This window comes from Rana temporaria, chromosome 1 (genome assembly GCF_905171775.1).
Source record: "Rana temporaria chromosome 1, aRanTem1.1, whole genome shotgun sequence".
Classification (NCBI taxonomy): domain Eukaryota; kingdom Metazoa; phylum Chordata; class Amphibia; order Anura; family Ranidae; genus Rana; species Rana temporaria.
The window spans coordinates 211,396,478-211,418,199 of NC_053489.1; the positions used below are offsets into that span (position 1 = coordinate 211,396,478).

General features: G+C 44.4%; 1 protein-coding gene across 1 annotated transcript; it reads right to left on the reverse strand.

Annotated features, from left to right (window-relative positions):
- Positions 1-2,474: 2,474 nt before the first annotated feature.
- Positions 2,475-12,213, reverse strand: CHCHD10 (coiled-coil-helix-coiled-coil-helix domain containing 10). Its single transcript, XM_040349024.1, has 4 exons — positions 12,033-12,213; positions 9,033-9,246; positions 4,894-5,053; positions 2,475-2,629 (listed from the first exon to the last, which is right to left on the reverse strand). Exons 1-4 carry the CDS (start codon positions 12,074-12,076, stop codon positions 2,610-2,612), a joined length of 438 nt encoding a protein of 145 aa, XP_040204958.1. The 5' UTR covers positions 12,077-12,213; the 3' UTR covers positions 2,475-2,609.
- Between the last annotated feature and the right edge of the window lie 9,509 nt (positions 12,214-21,722).

The following is a 21,722-nucleotide window of genomic DNA, read 5'->3' on the forward strand; positions in this document are numbered from 1 at the left end:
GAAAATCCAATCGTGTGTATGAGGCTTTAGTCTTCTGACATACAGTAACGAAAGATCAGCTTTTGGACTCTAAGGTGAAAAACCTAAAATATACACAGTACAGAAATCTATCTATCTATCTATCTATCTATCTATATATATATATATATATATATATATATATATGATCAACATCATATCTGACTAAAACTGTAATATTCCTAGTATTAGAATTTTATCAGTTTACCTAAAAGCATATTTATTTTTTCACATTTCAACTGCAATATTTATTTCTACCACTAGATGGTAGATATGAGCTTCCATTCCGGAAAGGTTATTTCAGGACTTGTCTTGATTTATTACATTATATCCGTTTACAATGTTGCAATCTTTCCTCATTTGGTGCACCATTTATGAATTTATATATTTGGAGGATATTTACTGTGGATGGTTTTATCTCCTTGTACGTATATAATATTTTATTATACTGTATTCTTTGATACATAAACTTTTATTTTTATTTTAATATAGTGAAATACATTTTAATGATGGTATATTAATGTCATGTTCATTATTTATTATATATACTGTAATAGGAAGCAGAACAGTGCTGATCCATTGTGGTTCTTATGGCTTTTCTGGCGTCACACCAGAATCGGGATTAGTCAGATCCATCCATGTGTGTCTTTTCCTTATAAATCCTAGAGGCTGATTAGGCTCAAATGCCCCTGTGGTCGTGTTTTACCCTTTGGATGCTAAATAACAGAATGTACATACATACATACATACCAGCACACATATTAGTCCCCAGTATCCAGGCTCTTGTGAGATCTTCCATAGCACAAAGAAGTTGATCCTATCCTCCTCACTATGGGGAGGGGCTTTACTAAAACTGGTGCAATAGTGCATAGTAACCAATCAGCTTCTAACTTCAGCTTGTTCAATTAGGCTTAGAAGCCGATTGATTACTATGCACAGCTACACCAGTTCTAGTAAATCTTTCCCAGGCTGTGACACCATGTGAGAGCTACACTGCCGTCCGCTTTGCTTTACTCTGACATTGAGGGTTATTTACGAAAAGCAAATCCACTTTGCCCCGCAAGTGCACTTTCAAGTGCAGTCGCTGTAGATCTGAGGGGGACATGCAAGGAAAATAAAAAACAGCATTTTTGCTTGCACATGATTGGATGATAAAATCATCAGAGCTTCTCCTAATTTCAGAGCTTCCCCTCAGATCTACAGCGACTGCACTTCCAAGTGCACTTATAGTGCCAAGTGGATTTCCCTTTAGTAAATCAACCCCATTGTCTACCACCTCTCTGTTATGCCGCGTACACACGATCGGTCAATCCGATGAGAATGGTCTGATGGACCGTTTTCATCAGACCAAACCGATCGTGAAACTTGTTTTAAAATTAACCGATGGGAAAAAAAAAAAAAAACGATCGTTTGTAGGCATGTCCATCGGTTAAAAATCCACGCATGCTCAGACTAAATTAGGGGACGGGAGCGCTCGTTCTGGTAAAACTAGCGTTCGTTATGGAGATAGCACGCTGTAACAGACAGAAAAGCGTGAATCGTCTTTTACTTACACGAAATCAGCTAAAGCAGCCCCAAGGGTGGCGCCATTGGATTTGAACTTCCCCTTTATAGTGCCATCGTACGTGGTTTACGTGACCGCGTTCTGACACAATCGTTTTTTTAACTGATGGTGTGTAGGCACGACTGATCATCAGTCAGCTTCATCGGTTAACTGATGTTTTTTTCCATCAGTCCGTTCTCATCGGATTGACCGATAGTGTGTACAGGGCATTACATGTAGAGTCTTTTGACTAGGATTGAGCCAAACTTACCTGGGTTCAGTTTGAGGTGGTTTGGCCAAGCATCAAAAGTTTGGATGCTGAATCCAAGCCCTCTTTCACACATGCGGATCCCGTGAGGATCATATTTTAATTCCGTTGATCCCCGCTGAGCCAGAAGATGACAGGTCTGTCTCTGCACACTGTGCAGAGGCGAACCAGTCAGATCTCTGCTCTCCCCTATGGTGGATCGGATGAAAACCAACCATCTGTTTTTTTTTTTTATCCGATCCCCCAGATGGATGCAAAATAGGGTTTGCATCTGTCACATTTTAGCGGAGAGGATCGGATCGGGGCTGATCGGGTGTGAGCGGACATCCGACGCTCCATAGAAGTGTATGGAGCGCCCGTTCAGATGGTCTGCAGGCAGACCAGTTCTTTGTAGCAGAGCAGACATGCAATGTCTCTTCTGCAACCAAATACATCTACCTGCCTACTTGCAGCATTCCTGAGTAAACCGAGTTGCACATGCATGCGCACGAATAATGTCAGCCTGCGACAGCCAATAAAGACAGCTGAAGACCAGCACCCAGAACCTGTTGATCTTATCCTATTTTATTAAATCATTTTGTCGCCGATTTTAAAACCACACTATGCTATGAGTTTTACAAATAAATCACACACAACAATTAAAGCTTAATTAAAATAGAAATATATTTATTAAATATTCTACTGAAAGGTAACTTCCCTGGGCATGTAGTGGGTAGAGAATTAAAATATACTGCTGCTGAGATATGGCTTTTCACTGTCCAGCGAGGATCCAGAAGACTATTAAATGAGGGAAGAGATACCTGCAGAAAGCACAAATGAAAAATGACATTGAGGAGACCATGAAGACAGCAAAGCATACCATACACCCCTGTCCATGTCTACTACTATGGGTATTACTGTCCGTATACTTTGCCTGTAACAGCTTGTAAATGCGGTAACTTGCATTTAGCCGTTTTATTGTTTACAGGCTGTTTTAATGGAGATACATATTTGACATTTTTTAAACGTTGGTTACCATCTATCAAGTTAAATCGTTCAGGAGAGGTTGTAAAACATCCCGTGTACATTAAGTCTAAAGCCTCGTACACACAATAGGTTAACCAGAGGACACCAGTTTGAAGGACCGTTGTCGTAGGTTAACCGATGAAGCTGACTGAGGATCAGTCGCGCCCACACACCATAGGTTAAATAAACGATCGTGTCAGAACGCGGTGACGTAAAACACAACGTGCTGAAAAAAAACGAAGTTCAATGCTTCCAAGCATGCGTCGACTTGATTCTGAGCATGCGTGGATTTTTAACCGATGGTCGTGCCTACCAACGATCGGTTTTGACCTATCGGTTAGGAATCCATAGGTTAATTTTAAAGCAAGTCGGCTTTTTTTTAACCTATGATTAAATAACCTATGGCGCCCACACACGATCGGTTTTGACCGATGAAAACGGTCCTTCAGACCGTTGTCCTCTGGTTAACCTATCGTGTGTACGAGGCCTAAGGCCCCGTACACACGGGAGGATTTATCCGCGGATACGGTCCAGCGGACCGTTTCCACGGATAAATCCTCTTGAGGATTTTGATGCGATGGAGTGTACTCACCATCGAATCGAAATCCGTGCAGAAATCCTCTGGCGATGACGTGTCGCGCCGTCGCCGCGATGATGACGCGGCGACGTGCGCGACGCAGTCATATAAGGAATTTTCACGCATGCGTCGAATCATAACGACGCATGCGGGGGATCCCTTTGGACGGATTGATCCGGTGAGTCTGTACAGACCAGCGGATCAATCCGTTGGGATGGATTCCAGCGGATAGATTTGAAGACATGTCATCAAATATTTATCTGCTGGAAATCCATCCCAGGGGAGAAAAATCCGCGGAAACAGATCCGCTGGATTGTACACACCATAGAATCTATCCGCTGAAACCCATTCGCTGGGATTTTTCAGCGGATGGATTCTATCGTGTGTATGGGGCCTAAGTGTTCTAAATATTTTGGGCGTAATTGGAGCAATGAGATGGGTCTTAAAATGTTTAGGTCTGTGGGGTCCAGTGAGGGCTTTTTAAGTATGGGGGTGATCTATGCCTGCCTTAGAGGGGAGGGGAAGGTTGAAGATGTAAGTAGGAGAGCATAGGATAGACTGCAGGGATATGCAATTAGCGGACCTCCAGCTGTTGCAAAACTACAAGTCCCATCATGCCTCTGCCTCTGGGTGTCATGCGTGTGGCTGTCAGAGTCTTGCTATGCCTCATGGGACTCTTGGTTCTGCAACAGCTGGAGGTCCGCTAATTGCATATCCCTGGGATAGAGGAAGGGGGTGACCGGAGTAGTTGTGAGTGTTATGGAGCAAGAATTTCTACCCTTGTGACCCAAGTTGCCAAAAGCTCAAGAAACGTTACAATCTGACTTTACAATCTTATATTTCCACCAACAACTATGTAGTGCAAAGGCTTGTCCTACTGGTAAGTAGACTGGCTTGAGAGTTTAGGAGATTGTACAGACAGATTGTAGAGTGTGTAATGAGCAGAATAAGGAAGCAATCTATGCTTCATGTTGATGGGGTCCTGCTGCCATCCTGCAAACAGAACAGTGACCTGCTTCAGGGGTCTCAAACTGGCGGCCCTCCAGCTGTTGCGAAACTACAAGTCCCATCATGCCTCTGCCTGTGGGAGTCATGCTTGTAACTGGCAGCCTTGCAACGCCTCATGGGACTTGTAGTTTCATAACAGCTGGAGGGCCGCCAGTTTGAGAGCCCAGTGCTAGATGGTCCATTAAGCTGCTTTTTACCAGTCCACCTATTATCCCGGATAAGAGACCGATGGGGACAGCTCCACTCAATCACAGGAGGAGATTTTCCATGATTTGCTCATCTCTAGTAACAATCTACCAAAACATTGTTTTCAATATGTTGCCTACACAACCCAGGAAAGAGACTTTTATTTACATCCTCCTAAGGAACCATTAGTCTATTCACCTATTAGGGATTTCCAACTGCAAAAACAATCAGTACAAGGATATATGAAAACAATCCCATACAAGTTCCCCTTCCTCCCTCATAACTCACCATAGTTTTGTTTGCACTGCTTTAGGACTTCGCTAAATCCCTCACACAGGACCAGGTCATCATTATTGGCAGCACAGTTCAAGAATTCCTTCAGTTCATAATGGCAGGGGCCATAAGTAGACTGTGGCTGCTGGGCGTAGGTGGGGGGCTTTGGGGCCTCCTATGGGAAAAAACAACAAAGAACAGTCAGAGCCAATTAGAATTGTTGAGGGTAGACGAATACAAAATAAAATCTTGTTAACTGTTTTGGGTCACTGCGTTTATTTCACAACCGCAACTCTGCCCGCGATTTCAAATCGCACTGCACCTGTGGAAAAAATGCACCGTGCATGTTTGGGTGCCATTCATTTTTAGTACGGTTTTGCTGCGATTGTTGCGCAATAAATTGTAAGGCAATGGCGGAAAACTGCATCACACAAAGCATTCCAAAAAGTTCTGCAAGCGGCATCTTTGGGGCGGTTTGGGAGCGCTGTATTTAGCGCTCCCAAAACGCCATGCCCATTGGAATGAATGGGTAGCGCTTCTGAATCGCCTGAGAAGCGACACAATGTTTTTAACCCCTTCTTTGGGGTTAAAAGACGCTAGTGGGGCCCTTATCTGCGAAAGAATGGGCAGCCCCAGTGTGAAAGGGGTCTTAACCAATTTTGGACATGTGGCTGCATTTGCTTTCTTTTTTTAGGCTATCTTTCCTTTATTTTCACCTGGCGATCCTGCCAATAAGTCTGTGGTTTTTCAACAGAACAAGCTGTCCTGCAGTTGTAGCAGTTCGAAAGCTGAGACAAACCATTTACCACCGACAGGAGTGCTTACAATGATCAGCTTTTAATTTATATGTGTAACACTTTTATCCCTAAAAGAACAAAACAGTTGCTGTAACTGCTTAAAAAAGTGTTAGTTGGAGTTTAGCTTCAATTTGTTAGTGCAGGGTTTGACAAATATGGAATCTAGGACCCAGCTAAAAAAGTTAGGGGCCAGAAAACGCACCCCGTCCCGCCAAGCTAGCGCGCAGAAGCGAACACATACGTGAGTAGCGTCTACATATGTAAACGGTATTCAAACCACACATGTGAGGTATCGCCACGATCGTTAGAGCGAGAGCAATAATTCTAGCCCTAGACCTCCTCTGTAACTCAAAATATGCAACCTGTGGAGATTTTAAAGGGTAAAAGTTTGTTGCCATTCCACGAGCGGACGCAATTTTGAAACGTGACATGTTGGGTATCAATTTACTCGGCATAACATTATCTTTCACAATATAAAAAAAAAATTGGGATAACTTTACTGTTGTCTTATTTTTTCATTTAAAAAAGTGTTTTTTTCCCCAAAAAAGTGCGCTTGTAAGACCGCTGCGCAAATACGGCGTGACAGAAAGTATTGCAATGATCGCCATTTTATTCTCTAGGGTGTTAGGATAAAAAATATATATAATGTTTGGGGGTTCTAATTAGAGGGAAGGAGATGGCAGTGAAAATAGTGAAAAATGACATATTACAATTGCTGTTTAATTGTAATGCCAATGGCCACCACCAGATGGCGCCAGCTCACAGAAGAAAGAGCTTGGGACTTCACAAGGCCGCGGCCTCAATTACCGGCCGTCGCGGGGGAACACAAAGACACAGAATCCTGTGCCTCCGTGCGCCCCCACCTCCCCTTCCGCGCGTTCGCGGCGGGCCCATGGTTGCCGGTAATTGAGCCCGCGGCTTCAAGGCCTCAATTACCGACGGGTGCAGGCATCAGGTCACAATTTCTTGTCGCAATTGCAAATCTAAATCTGCTATTAAATCTAATATTCCCCAATCCCCCAGGATGACAAAGCTACTCTTCAAAAGGTGGCCCCTGTGCTCATTCCTCCAGAGTGGGAGGGCACTAAAATATAGGAGGCGTGTTACCAGCCAGATCACCAGGTGAAAACAGAGAGGAAAAAGCCTAAAAAAAAAAAAAAAAGAGAAAACAAATGCAGCCACCACATCTAATGATTGGTAAGCTGCAATATAAAAATGTATTTTTTTGTCTAAATATTGCTTTAAAAGGGAATAACACTTAAAAAAAAAAACTGAAAGTGACATTTTCACAATACCTGCTGAATCTGCCATAATTAGAGCCGTGGACTGACAAGCGTTGATTTAAAAAAAAAAAAAAAAAAAAAAAAAATAATCGGCTGATCGGGGTGGAAAATGATTGGCTGAACAGGGGGCGTGTCCTAATAGATAAAATCCCTGTTGCTGGCAGTGCAGATTCCTCCTCCATTCATGCCGTTCAGTGTGGATAGAACAATCGATTGATTGTCCAAATCTAAATGTGTATGGCTACTTCTACCGCATGGGTGGTATTCAATATAATAAAAAAACATGTCTAATTCTAATACCGAGAACAACAAACATGATGTCTAACAAGTGTCAGAAAGAAAAGGCTCTTTATTGCCCAAAGCAAAATGACCAACAGTTCTGCAGCTGCTTGGAAAATGAGAGAAAATGTCTACCAGCCAACACTTTATATACTTTATGGAAAGCTCCATAGTACTACACACATTGTACATATAAGTGAAGGTTAGCTCCGGGGAGGACATGACGTCCTTGGGGAGACATGTGACTGCCAAGGTAAGCATTCTACACAGATTACATAACACAATCCTCACGTGTCGTCCACAATGAGACGGCAGAATGGAGAAACTAGAAACACTTAAAGCTGAACCCCCCATAACTAAAAGTCCTTCCTGGTACTGGGGCTGCCGGTTAAGGAGATATTTGCAGAAAACACTGCACCGGTGTCTACGATGCGTGTGCGCCATAGCACTGAGCGTGCTGGTTTTCTGAATGGGATAATGCCGGAAACCTGCGCATGTGCAGGGATCGCGCGCGCATGTGCGGGAGTGACGTCATCGCCGCTCCGGCCAGTCACAGCGCCAGAGCAACGATACAAGGAAGGCGCTCCAAGGGGACATGGTGGCGGAGGGGGAACGAGGAGCGCTTCGATCTCAGGTAAGTGGCACATAATAAGCTAGTATGCTATGCATACTAGCTCATTATGCCTTTTTCTTGCAGGGTTTTTTTTTTTCTTACAGGAAAAAAATTTTTTTTGGGTTTACTTCCTCTTTAAGGGAACCCAGCATTAAAGCCTTGAGGCTTTATGGCCGGGTCCCTAGCGCAGCATGCGTGAAGCATGCTGCACTAATTGGCATGGCGGTGGAGGAGGGAGGCCAAACTTCCGAGGGACGGTGAAGCGGCACAATCCTCAGAAGAGAGGAAGGGGTACCTGTCAAAAACAGATAACTGCCCCCTCCCTGAAAGGTGCCAAATGTGGCAACGGAGGGGGGGTGGGGGAGATCGATAAACAGAAGTGCCACTTTTCAGTGGAACGCCGCTTTAACCCATAGAGATGTACTGTATATACTTACCTATCTTCAGGCCACTCCGATGTGGTCATGTGATTCGGCTCCCCTGTCAGTCAGCGCAGTTTCAGGGGAGAAGAGGGCGCACCGACAATGGATAGGTCATTGAAACCTATGCAAGGAAAGGGATGGTCAGCACTCAGGATGACATCCAAAATAGTATTCCTTTTTTAAATACATGTACAGAGCTGTAAAACAGCCTACGCGTTTCGGATGTTAGTCCTTAGTCATGGCCATGACTTATTCTGGTACACTGGAGGTGGCAGCAGCCTCAAGGTCTGAGCACCGGGCAGAGCCTTTACGTGGGAAGGTTGCAGCACCTATACACTTGGTTTCCATTGAAACCTATGGGTGACATCACCACTCCAGATGGGTGACATCACCACTCCAGGCCTTAATAGCAGTTGTCAGAGTGCTCTCTCTCTCTCTCTCCTCTCCCCTGCAGCTGCTCTAGCCGACACAGGAAGATCATGTAACAGGACTAAAGCGGCCTGAAAATAAGTACATACAACTTTCCTACACAGGTTAGTAAGCATAGGAATTGGTTTTAAGAATATTTACGCTATATAGCACATATCATGGACACATTGATCTCTTTTTAAAAGACAGTATATAAGTATAACAAGCCTCCACTTGTTGAGGACTCCCAAGACCAGACTCAGATTTCAGGAGCAAACAGCCCCACGCGTTTCCTTACACATGGCCAGTAATCAGAAGTATCACACCTTACATACAATTAGGTATTACTGACCTGTACAGCGGGCTTTGCTGGCTCCGAGCTTCCTCCACTGAAAGCGCCAGTAAGGGCTCCACCAAGAACGTGGCCCACTGCGGAGCCCACAGCTACCCCGGCTGCTGTAGTAGCCATCTGAGCCATCAGCCCGGGCCCCTGAGACGGAGCTGGAGCTGCGGCCACAGCCGAGGGCGGTGGGTGCGCTGGAGCCGGTGCATGAGAAGCTGCTGGGCTGTTCAGAGAAATAAATAAAAATATTACTATTAGACTTGTATTGGATTAAATCTGTAATTATAAACTGGGTATAGAAAAGAATCACCCCCCCCCCCTTAAAAATAATAACATTTTGTTGCTTTGCAGCCTGAAATGAAGACAGACACAGTCTTTGTTTTATCCAGCTGTAGTTACTAGTGCAGCTTATAACATCCAAGTGAAAGATATAACACCAACATGTCAGAATAAAAAATAAATAATATTAAAATCGGAATCACTGAGTTGGAAAAAGGATCACCCCCTTTGTTGAACCGCCTTTTGCTTTAATTACAGCCTTTAGTCTCTTGGGATATGTCTCTACTAACTTTGCACATCTAGTGGTGACGCTTTGTGGACTGCAGTGGTCATTTATGGGTTCCGATTTGAAAAACTGTCTCCTGAATTTTTTTATCTGGCTCCTAAATTCAAAGCAAATTTGTCAAGCCCTGTATTTAATGCAGGGTTTGACAAATTTGCTTGGAATCTAGGAGCCAGCTAAAAAAGTTAGGAGCCAGAAAACGCACCCCGTCCTGACGAGCTTGCGCACAGAAGCGAACACATACGCGAGCAGCGCCCACATATGTAAACGGTGTTCAAACCACACATGTGAGGTATCGCCGCGATTGGTAGAGCGAGCGCAATAATTCTAGTCCTAGTCCTCCTCTGTAACTCAAAACATGCAACCTGTAGATTTTTTTAAACGTTGCCTATGAAGATTTTAAAGGGTAAAAGTCTGTCGGCATTCCACGAGCGAACACAATTTGGAAGAGTGACATGTTGGGTATGAATTTACTCGGCGTTACATTATCTTTCATAATATTAAAAAAAAAAATGGGGAAACTTTACTGTTGTCTTATTTTTTAATTAAAAAAAAAGTGTAATTTTTTCCCCAACAAAAGTGTGCTTGTAAGACCGCTGCGCAAATACGGCGTGACAGAAAGTATTGCAACAATCGCCATTTTATTCTCTAGGGTGTTAGGATAAAAAAATATATATAATGTTTGGGGGTTCTAATTAGAGGGAAGAAGATGACAGTGAAAATAGTGAAAAATGACATTAGAATTGCTGTTCAACTTGTAATGCTTAACTTGTAATACCAACGGCCACCACCAGATGGCGCCAGCTCACACATCTGGTGGTAATAACTTGTAATACCAACGGCTCACCACCAGATGGTGCCAGCTCACAAAAAAAAACAAATTCCTACATTCCAAGCCAAGTCGCCAGGACACTATTTCTGGTCGCCATGGCCTGGCGACCGGGATTTGTCGATCCCTGATTTTAATGATATACCATTCCCCCTGGTTAGAGATCAGCTTTAAAACCATCTGCAACAGCACTAGTAATTGCACTTCCAAACTAAGCTGTATACTTCTACAAGCTTTTAAAGTATTCATTTTGCCACTACGAAACTTCCAAACAGTGGGCATCGATCATATTGTAATAGCTGTGCATGCCAACCAATCAGCTTTTATCTTCAACGTAAGCTTTGAAAAAGAAAGCTAAAAGCTGATTGGTTGCCATGTACATTTGCTCCAGTATGATAAATTCCCCAATGTGTATTTTGTTTGGGGAAACTGGTGTCTGTGTGACCTTCAATACTTGTGACCTAAGCAGACACTACCCAGTTCTAGAAGCACCACTGAACAAATCACGGTGCTCAATGGATACTTCTAGAGCCTGTATGAGCAGTCAGCCATACAGTCCCTGTGTCCCCAGTCTGTCCCACAAATCACAGTCAGTCATGTAGTCCCTGTGTCCCCCAGTCTGTCCCACAGATCAGTCAGTCATATATAGTCCCTGTGTTCCCCAGTCTGTCCCACAGATCAGATAGTCATCTATGAGGATGAGCTCCAGCGTGTTCGCATGGTACACATGCAGAGCCCGCACAACACTGGGCTAATCACAGCCAGGGAGACATTGTCCCGATGCTCGGCAGCAGAGATCGGGAAATGTCTCCCTGGCTGTGATTAGCGCAGAGCCGTGCACACTTGCTGGCGGGCTCTGCACGTGTACCATGCAAACACGCCAGAGCTCATCCTTAGTCATATATAGTCCCTGTGTCCCCCAGTCTGTCCCACAAATCACAGTCAGTCATGTAGTCCCTGTGTCCCCCAGTCTGTCCTACAGTTCAGTCAGTCATATATAGTCCCTGTGTCCCCCAGTCTGTCCCACAGATCAGTCAGTCATATATAGTCCCTGTGTCCCCCAGTCTGTCCCACAGATCAGTCAGTCATATATAGTCCATGTGTTCCCCAGTCTGTCCCACAGATCAGTCAGTCATATATAGTCCATGTGTTCCCCAGTCTGTCCCACAGATCACAGTCAGCCATGTAGTCCCTGTGTTCCCCAGTCTGTCCCACAGATCACAGTCAGCCATGTAGTCCCTGTGTTTCCCAGTCTGTCCCACAGATCACAGTCAGCCATGTAGTCCCTGTGTTCCCCAGTCTGTCCCACAGATCAGTCAGCCATGTAGTCCCTGTGTTTCCCAGTCTGTCCCACAGATCACAGTCAGCCATGTAGTCCCTGTGTTCCCCAGTCTGTCCCACAGATCACAGTCAGCCATGTAGTCCCTGTGTTCCCCAGTCTGTCCCACAGATCACAGTCAGCCATGTAGTCCCTGTGTTCCCCAGTCTGTCCCACAAATTACAATCAGCCATGTAGTCCCTGTGTAACTTCCCCAGTCTGTCCCCTTGTGGTAGTGACATTGTCCCTGTGACCTTGTGATGTTCTATCTCAGGAGAAGAATGGCAGATCAGATCTTACCTGGCAGCTTGGCGAGAAGAGACACTGCGACTACCTCGGGGCATGATGACCTCTGCTGGGACTTATACTAGCTCTGGGTCACACTGACAGCTGCCAGCACTCTTCTTACCGGGCTGATTTCTGGAAGCCTCCAGTGGGCGACTGCTGATGACGTCAGAACCTGCAAGTGCCCTATCTCTGGAATAGAAGCAGACTGCTCCAGGATTAGCTGCACTGAGGGTTAGAGGTGTGTGTGCGTGTGTGTGTGTGTTAGGGCAAGGCAGGCTGGGATAAAACCATCACTGTGTTAGTTTCTACTTCTTTTTTTTTTACAACTATATAAAATACTCCTGTCTTTTATGAAATGTAACTAGTAGAGTAGTGCAAGCATTGTAATAAATAAATGATTATTTAATGTACAGATTTGTAGTTTAGCGCCAAAGGTGTCCTTAGCGATTTGTGATTGATTTAGGTACAAGCGCTCACAAGCAATTCATCAACAGTTAAAAAATACACAATGCAACACATGGTATTATTCTACACATGTGCAATCAACTGACAGTATTGGAAATACAATTGATCCGTATTTTAAGGCAAAAAAAAAAGTTTTTTTTTCGGTTCTGGATGAAGTGAAGATGGATTAGAACACCTGTCAGTTTTTATTGCTGCCTGTGTTCCCATTAGATAGATCCCCCCCCCTCTATTTGTCCTGTTTACTATTATCATTGAAAGTGAAAGTAAAAGAAAAGCCCAAAGTTTGGGTTGTCCCCAGAAAAATGATAGAGAGGAAATCCTCCAATTGGGACACTAGTTCTGGTGACCTGGGGGTCCCCAAAAGATTGCCTTATCAGGATTTCCTCTCACTTCCTGTTTGGCAATGGGACAGGAAGTAAAGGGAAATTTCCGCAATAGGACACAAATGGCAGAACAAAAAAATTGACAGGTGTTATAACCCTCCCTTACTCTATCCAAAATAAAAAAAAAAAAACTTTAACGGGTTGTAAAGGAAACCACTTCAATACCGGGCTTTAAAACCCACCTATATACCGGGCCTATTCTGGCACTTCTCTCCTACATGTACAAATCATTATTTTATTGCTAGAAAATTACTCAGAACCCCCAAACATTATATATGTTTTTTTTAGCAGACACCCTAGGGAATAAAATGGCGGTCATTGCAACTTTTTATCTTGCACGGTATTTGCGCAATATTTTTTCAAATGCCTTTTTTTGGGAAAAACAATGGTTTCATGAATTAAAAAATAACAAAACAGTAAAGTTAGCACAATTTTTTTGTAAAATATGAAAGATGATGTTACGCCGAGTAAATAGATACCTAACATGTCATGCTTTAAAATTGCGCACACTCATGGAATGGCGCCAAACTTTGTTACTTAAAAATCTCCATAGGCGACGCTTTAATTTTACAGGTTACCAGTTTAGAGTTACAGAGGAGGTCTGGTGCTAGAATTGTTGCACAGGCTCTAACGCACACGGCAACACCTCACATGTGTTGTTTGAACGGCGTTTACATACGTGAGCGGGACTTACGTGTGCGTTCGCTTCTGAGCGCGAGCTACCGGGGACAGGGGCGTTTTATTTATTTTTTTACGTATTTATTTATTTTTACACTTTAAACAAAATGTGGTTTTACAGTGAAGTGATCAGTGCTGGAAATCATAGGAATTCATAGGAATCATAGGCAAAAATCGCAAAATGTATAAGTTATTTTCTTACAGCAGGAGATGCTTTCTAACTGCATCATTTGATGGATAGGTAAAGGGACTACTGATTTCAAGGACGGAAGATGAATATTATTAGATTTATGTAGAGAAGAAGTGGATATTTACACTTATTAGATATACTTATGCTCATTGTTATCAATGGTATTATCACAGTATTACATGTAACAGAGGAAAACGTGTCTTAAATCAGTTGTACCATGTTCCAACACTAGATGGCTCCCTATCTCCAGCCAATATCTTTATGAATGGCTTGGGCGGACATGTGTTGTGCTGCCCCGGGCTGCTAGGCCAGAGCCCAATGCCGCGTACACACAATCATTTTTCGGCATTAAAAAACGTCGTTTTTTAAAAAATGTCATTTAAAATGATCGTGTGTGGGCTTCACATCATTTTTCGGGTTCTGAAAAACGAAATTTTTTTTTTCTCGAACATGCTGCATTTTTTAACGTCGTTTTAAACAATGTCGTTTTTCAGGTTGTAAAAAATGATCGTGTGTGGGCTAAAACGACGGTAAAAACCCGCGCATGCTCAGAAGCAAGTTATGAGACGGGAGCGCTCGCTTTGGTAAAACTACTATTCATAATGGAGTAAGCACATTCATCACGCTGTAACAGACAGAAAAGCGCGAATCGTCTTTTACTAACACGGAATCAGCTAAAGCAGCCCAAAGGCGAATGGAACTTCCCCTTTATAGTGCCGTCGTACGTGTTGTACGTCACCGCGCTTTGCTAGAGCATTTTTTTAAAACGATGGTGTGTGGGCAACGTCGTTTTAATGATGAAGTTGGAAAAACTTAGTTTTTTCTACATGCCAAAAAACGTCTTTTTTTTTAATGCCTGAAAAATGATCGTGTGTATGCGGCATAAGGCCTATCCGGGACATCTGGCTGCTATGCTCTCTGAGGGCCTATCCAGAAGCAAGAGAGCAGCGTAGAGTTGGTATTGTGGCATGCAGTCCAACCAGAAGTGACGGTTCTGCTGGCCGGAGAACCTGTCGTGGTTGGAGGTAGAGGGGAAGCTGTCGCCACTAAGGGACCATCCACCTTGTTACCAGGGACCACAGTGAGAAGCTGAAGCAAGTACCAGAGCAGTATTCTCACCAACCGGGGACAGTGAAAAATTGGAAAACTTCAGCAGATGTCAAGTCAGGGACCCAGCCAGTGGAGGTGACACTTGCAGAGCAGTATTGTGTGCCAAGCCAGGGACCAAGGCCAGTGGGGTGATGCTTGAGAAGTACCTGTGAGTGCCAAGCAGGAATGCGAGGGTGACGCTTGAGGAAGATATTGAACAAGAAGATTGGAGGAGCTCAGGAGATCCAGTGGCAGTGGATCAGCAGGTCTGAGTGATAGACCTTCCGTGATACAGCGAGCGGCCATAGCCACTCACTGTATCACTTGGCCCCGCCCCTCGGCGCACCTCCTCACTGAATGTGATTGAAAGCAGTGCCAGCCAATGGCTGAGCTGCTCTCAATCCATCCGCTCTAGCCAATCAGCGGCCAGGCTGAGCGGCGAAGAGGATCTCGAGACCGCGTGTGGGACTTTCGAGGGGTCAGGTAAGTATAAGGGGGGGCGGCAGCATCAGATGTTTTTTCACCTTAAAGGGGTTGTAAAGGTAAATGTTTTTTCACCCCCCCCCCCCCCCCCCGATATACTTACCTGACCCCTCGAAAGTCCCGCGTTCGCCCCCGACATCCTCTTCGCCGCTCAGCCTGGCCGTTGATTGGCTACACTGGATGGATTATATTATATACTTCACAAAGTGCAGCTGCTCTTTGCAATTGCAGTTACTCTAGAGCTTAGTAAATGAGGTAAACCTTCACTTTGCTAAGAATACCCAATCACATGCAAGAAAATTAAAAAAAAAAATGCATTTTTGCTTGCACATGGTTGGATGATGGAAGTTAGCAGAACTCCCCCTTGTTTACTAATCTCTGGAGCAACTTCTCTTGCAGAGTGCAACTGCACTTTGCAAAGTGCACAGTCTATTTGCCTTTAATAAATCTCCCCCTATGTGTGTACAGGAGCTTATTATGCAGGATTTATATAGCATTAACAGTTTGAACAGTGCTTTACAAAATAATAAGAGACAGTACAGTTACAATACAATTCAATACAAGAGGGTTAGGAGGGCCCTGCTCCTAAAGGCTTACAATCTAAAAGGGAGAGACAAATGTAACAAAAGGTAGTACCTGCAAAATATTCAGTTGTTAGGTAGAGGCGGGATAGGCTTGTGTGCATGTTCAGTGTCTGGCTTTCTACATATACTGTATTTGTGACAAAGGATGTGTTTCTGTGAAAGGGTGCACTCCAGGGGTCAAGTCCTAGGAAAAAAAGTGTGGGAACTCCCACCCAAGATCCACTCCCCCACCAAAAAAAAAAAATGATATGCATATATGCATGTAGCGCCCCCTTGCTTTCAGCATGGGCACTACGCTTTAATTCAGTGGGGAACGGGAGAGTTACCCTGCTCCAATTCAATGTCTGCCTAAATTTGATGATCTCTGTCATTCTGGAAGTTCCACTGGGTCAGACTGTGGTCAGGGAGTGCAGTGCACCCCTGGCCGGCAGCTGGCGCTAGAGGGGTTCTGGCAGAACAGATCTTCTCCCAGCAGCCAATTAGAGGATATTCTCCCTCGCGGGGCATGCTGGGGGAGGGTATATCTGTGAGAGAGGTCATGTGTCGAAAACTTTCCGTGGGGTCCCTGTTCCAGGCGCGGTACCCACCTTCAGGGTACGCGCATCCATGGACCCCGCCGGCGTGGCCCACCTGGCCAGAGCTGAACTCTGCAGCGAACCTCTTCCTGAGGAGAGAAGGGACCCCAGTGCTCCACTGGGTTCCGAGGCCTATTGAAAGGATCCTAGTTTGGGATCGGATGTCCGGACCACTGACAGGTATGCTTGCTGTCATCCGGGGACCATTTGTAAAAGAAGTTTACTGGGAGGATTCTCTGTCCTTATTTACTTAAGTTCTCTATTCAAATTGGCCTGTGGCGGGGGCCCTAGAGACAGGTCTGTGTGGTAGACCTGTTCCTCCCAGTACTATTCAGAGTGACGCTCCGGCTGCCAGGCCTATACTAGGGGTCTGTCCGGGGGCACTTTACCCATACCTCCCAACATTTTAAAAATCCACTGCGGGACATTTTTGTTGAGGGGGGGGAGGGGGGGGTTGGTCGATCGAAGTTGTTGAGTGGGGGGGGGCGATCAGAGTTGTTGAGCGGAGGAGGGGGGCAATCGAAGTTGTTGAGCGGGGGGGCAGCGGACAATCGAAGTTGTGGAGTGGGGGGGAACGTTCTCAAGTGGAGTGGGGGGGAAAGTTCTCAAGTTGTTGAGCGGGGGGGTGACAATCGCGGGTGAGCGGGAAGGGGGGGGGTTGCCGTTGATGGATGTGAAGTTCTTGCCACTCACCACTGCACAGCCTGTCAGTTGTCAGTTCCCCTTGCATGTCTCCCGTCAGAACTTTTTCTTCTCCTTCCTGTGCGGGAAAGTTAACCCCTTCGCGGGACTGCGGAAGGATGCAGTCTGTGCGTGAATTTCCCGCAGAATCCGGGCGGGTTGGGAGGTATGACTTTACCCACTCCGAGCAGAGTGGCGACGTGTATGCATTCAGTTTAATGCCGAGCAGAGTATTGCTCAGTTCTATATCCAGGCCTGATACTGCATGGTTCTATTTCTTCCTTCATCAACCTTGACCTTCCTAATGTATGTTGATGTTGGCCATGTTTGGCCTGGACAATAAAGTATTGAAAACTCTTTATTGGATGTCTGGACCTCCACTCACTGTTGCTATTCTCACAATTGCACCCTTAGACACTGCCAGGGTAACTTAGTAGGCCGGTCCCAAATCATTTAGGGGGGTAGCGCTACATGCATAATTACTAAACTGCATGTATTTTTTTTCAATCCACTGTACCTTAGTAATCCTTTATGTTACTGGCCGCTTTCTGTATATGGATTCATTGGGTAGTGTGTGGGTATTCCGTCACTTCATTTAAGCAAGTTCTTTCTAAATCCCGCGATAACTTGCGGCAGACCTCCGCAATGTCTCCTGGGAACAATGACAAAAGCTCCCAGGAGACATTGCGGCATTGAGGAAGTGACAGAATACCCGCACACTACCTTAGGTAGGGAGACCGCCGCTCCAGGTGAGCACAGGCAGGTAATCAATGTCCACTCAGGAATCACACGGGTGCTGGCAATGCATAGAATTAAGCAGGTGGGAGAATGGATAGACAGCCGCACTCCAAAAAGTCTTGTTGAAAAAAGACGTGCTCTTTATTGTAAAAAGAAAAAAATGCACAGCACACAACAGCATACAGTGGGATAGACAGCTGACGCGTTTCGCATTAACAACTAATGCTTAGTCATAGCGGACTTTTTGGAGTGCGGCTGTCCATCCATTCTCCCACCTGCTTAACCCGCACACTACCTGATGAATCCATATACAGGAAGCGGCCAGTAACATAAAGGATTACTAAGGTTCGCCTGCCCCTCAAAGTGACTCGAGCTGGGCATCGTCGGGCGGCTCGGCTGCTCTCGTCCTGCAAAGGGAACTGCGTTCCTGCTGTGAAAAAAGTGCAGGGACTCCGTTCCCATGTGTTCCCGCAGGACTTGAGCCCTGGTGCACTCGTTCAAGCTTGTTTGTAGGTACCAAACAGGCTATGTAAGGCTCAGCCCATGATAGCGTCAGTGTGGAGTTCAGCTGTGCTCTCTGACCTAACCAGTAGATGCTTGTTGTTTCTTGGTCTGCACTTGCTACTTGCTGTTGACATGATCTGGTCTCCATCTGCTATGGGTCTTCCTGCTCTATGCTATGAACTAGTACTGTACTGCAGTTCCTGAGCCTTTGCCAGCTGAACCTCTAACTCTGGTCTCCATAGACATTTCATGGACATTTGTTAGTAGCTTGTGCCAATCCACTGCCCCTGAACTACTTGTTACATATTCAGGAGAACCTGGGATAGAAAAGCAAGAGAGCCTAGCCTCATCATCTTGGTTTCCTATAAAATAAGCATCACTGTCTGTATCCCCCTGAACATCAGTTTCCTTCTATTGTGTCTTTTCTGTCTGACAGCTATATGTCTGAAAGCATATGTCAGGGCAAGAGTAAAAATAAAAAAATATGCAGTGTATGCCTTCAATACCCCACAACATTTTCTGCTGATCTGACAGAAATGCACTGAACTTCTAACTTCTACTTCTGGAATAACACAACGTGCCTTTTTGTAGACTAAAATTTAAAAAAGGTATGTCAGCCCTGCTCAGTTATCGTTAAATGATTGATCCCATTTATTCCCTTGTCTCCACAGCATAGGGACTAATGGATTGTAGTCAGGGCCGCCATCAGAGGGGTACAGCCGATACAACTGTAAGGGGTCCCCCCGACCAGAAAAAGGCAGGACGGGTGAAGGGGAGCAGTGTTCTGCACTATAGAAATGATCTTGCAGTTTCTGCTGCTCTCTGTGTCATTACCCTCAGACATCAAGCTCTTTACTTCCACCTCTGGCTACTATGTGCATGTGCACCCCTCATGTGAGCTGCCTGTACTGTGCTCCTCTGTGTCAGCAACATGTCAGCTTTGTGAAAATTAGCTGGGACTAGGTAGGAAGATTTCCTTTACAAGTAGAGGCTGTGAAGGTAAGGAAGGGGGCTGTTTGTGTACAGGGAGGGGCCAGAGGCTTGTGTGTTTACAGATTTGTGTATGTGTGGGGCTGACATATATATACAGGTGTGAGGGGGCTGGCATATATGCAGGTGTGGGGGGCTGATATATATACAGGGTTGGGATATGACATATATACAAGTGTTAGAGGGGCTGGCATTTATACAGTTGTGAGTGAGGGTGGGGCTGACATATATACAGGTGTGAGGGGGGCTGGCATATATACAGGATTGAGGGGTGTGGGGCTGACATATATACAGGTGTGAGGGGGGCTGACATATATACAGGATTGAGGGGGGGCTGAGTGCATACAGGTGAGCTGGCCGGTGTGTGGATTCGGTGGGATGGCCCATGGGCAAGCCCTGGGGAACGTTGAGGCCCAAAATTTTCTGATGGCTGCCCTGTTTGTAGTGCAAGATGACTTGGACAACACCTCGAGATAACACAGGAAGTGTGCACAGGACAGCTCTGAATTACTGACATGGTCAATGGGCTAACCTTCCAATATCCTGAAATGATGAAGAGGGAAACCTTTTAGCACATGGTATGTAGACAAATTACACATCCGTTCTACAGCCCCAGTTACACAGACCACAAATATTTAATATACAGAAAATGATTTTCTAAATCAGGGTTGTCCAACATTTTGACCTTCCTGGGCCACATTGAAAGAAGAGGAAATGTCTTGGGCCACACATAAAATACACTAACAATAAGGATAGCTGATGAGCAGAAAAAGTTGGTCAAAATAACAAGTTAACGATCACTGATATAAATAATGTACCTATCTGAGTAATAAAACTTAATTTTTTTTAAATATATATTTGATGTTATAAAAGTAAAAGAGGGCAACATAAAACTATTGTGTGGTAAGTGTGATATTTGACACTCTTTTTGATCAACAAATTCATCAATATCTGGTTCGATAGATATAGTAGCAACTCTCAATGAATTCTAAAATATACCAGTATATTAATATTTTAACCAGTTCGCAAAAAGGATATCAGAGAACTGGAGAAAGTGCAGAGAAGGGCAACCAAACTGATATGAGGAAAGATAAAAAGGAACTGAATTTATTCACTCTTGAGAAGAGGAGAATAAGGGGGGATATGATCAACATGTACAAATATATAAGGGGTCCACATAATGAACTTGGTGTTGAGTTATTCACTTTACGGTCAACACAGGGGCACTCTTTACGTCTAGAGCAAAAGAGATTTCATCTCCAAATACGGAAAAGGTTTCTTCACAGCTGTGAAAATGTGGAATAGACTCCCTCCAGAGGTGGTTCTGGCCAGCTCAGTAGATTGCTTTAAGAAAGGCCTGGATACTTTCCTAAATGTACAAAATATAACTGGGTACTGACATTTATATGTAAAGTTGATCCAGGGAAAATCCAATTGCCTCTCGGGGGATCAGGAAGGAATTTTTTCCCCTGCTGTAGCAAATTGGATCATGCTCTGTTGTTTTTTTTTTTGCCTTCCTCTGTGTCGACTGTGGATATAGAATTGGGTATATGGGATTGTACAATATATATATTTATTTTTTATGGTTGAACTGGATGGACTTGTGTCTTTTTTCAACCTGACTAACTATGTAATATGTAGGTTAGATAATAAAAGTTCAGTTTAGCATAACACTTTTTGTAGTAAATTAGTATACTTTGTATAGAGGTGTAAACATAAGACCAAAAAGAGGGACAAGTTATCCCCTGTACACACGATAAGTTAGTCTGATGAAAACGGTCTGATGGATTTTTCCGCCAGCTATGCGATGAAGCTGACTGATGATCAGTCGTGCCTACACACCATCAGTTAAAAAACCGATCGGGTCAGAACGCGGTGACATAAAACACAACGACGTGCTGAAAAAAAATGAAGTTCAATTCTTCCAAGCATACATCGACTTGATTCTGAGCATGCGTGGATTTTTAACCGATGGATGTACCCACAGACGATCATTTTTTTCTATAGGTTTTTTTCAGATAATTTTAAAACAAGTTCCTATTTTTTTAACCTATGGATAAATAACCAATTGGGCCCACAGCATAAGGCTAAATGAGGGACAGAGGGATTTGGTCTCAAACAAGGCACAGTCAGTCCAAGAGGGACAGTTGGGAGCAATGAATCGTTTATTTTTATTTTTTTGCATTTATTAAATATCCAAATGTTTTGTTGGAATATTTATAAGACTAAAAGGGAGCAAATAAGTTCATTCTTAGCGTTTATATGACCTTTAAATTTGTCCAAGGCAGTTACAGACTTAAACCAACAGATGGCACTAAGACACTGGCGTCGTCCTAATTTAA

Bases quoted from the DNA above. Each gene is read 5' to 3' on its own strand.
- CHCHD10 (XM_040349024.1), bottom strand. From the start codon at position 12,076: ATGCCCCGAGGTAGTCGCAGTGTCTCTTCTCGCCAAGCTGCCAG. The intron at 9,247-12,032 runs GTAAGATCTGAT...TTCTCTGAACAG, and splicing joins TCTTCTCGCCAAGCTGCCAG to CCCAGCAGCTTCTCATGCAC. The intron at 5,054-9,032 runs GTCAGTAATACC...TTTTTCCCATAG, and splicing joins CAGCAAAGCCCGCTGTACAG to GAGGCCCCAAAGCCCCCCAC.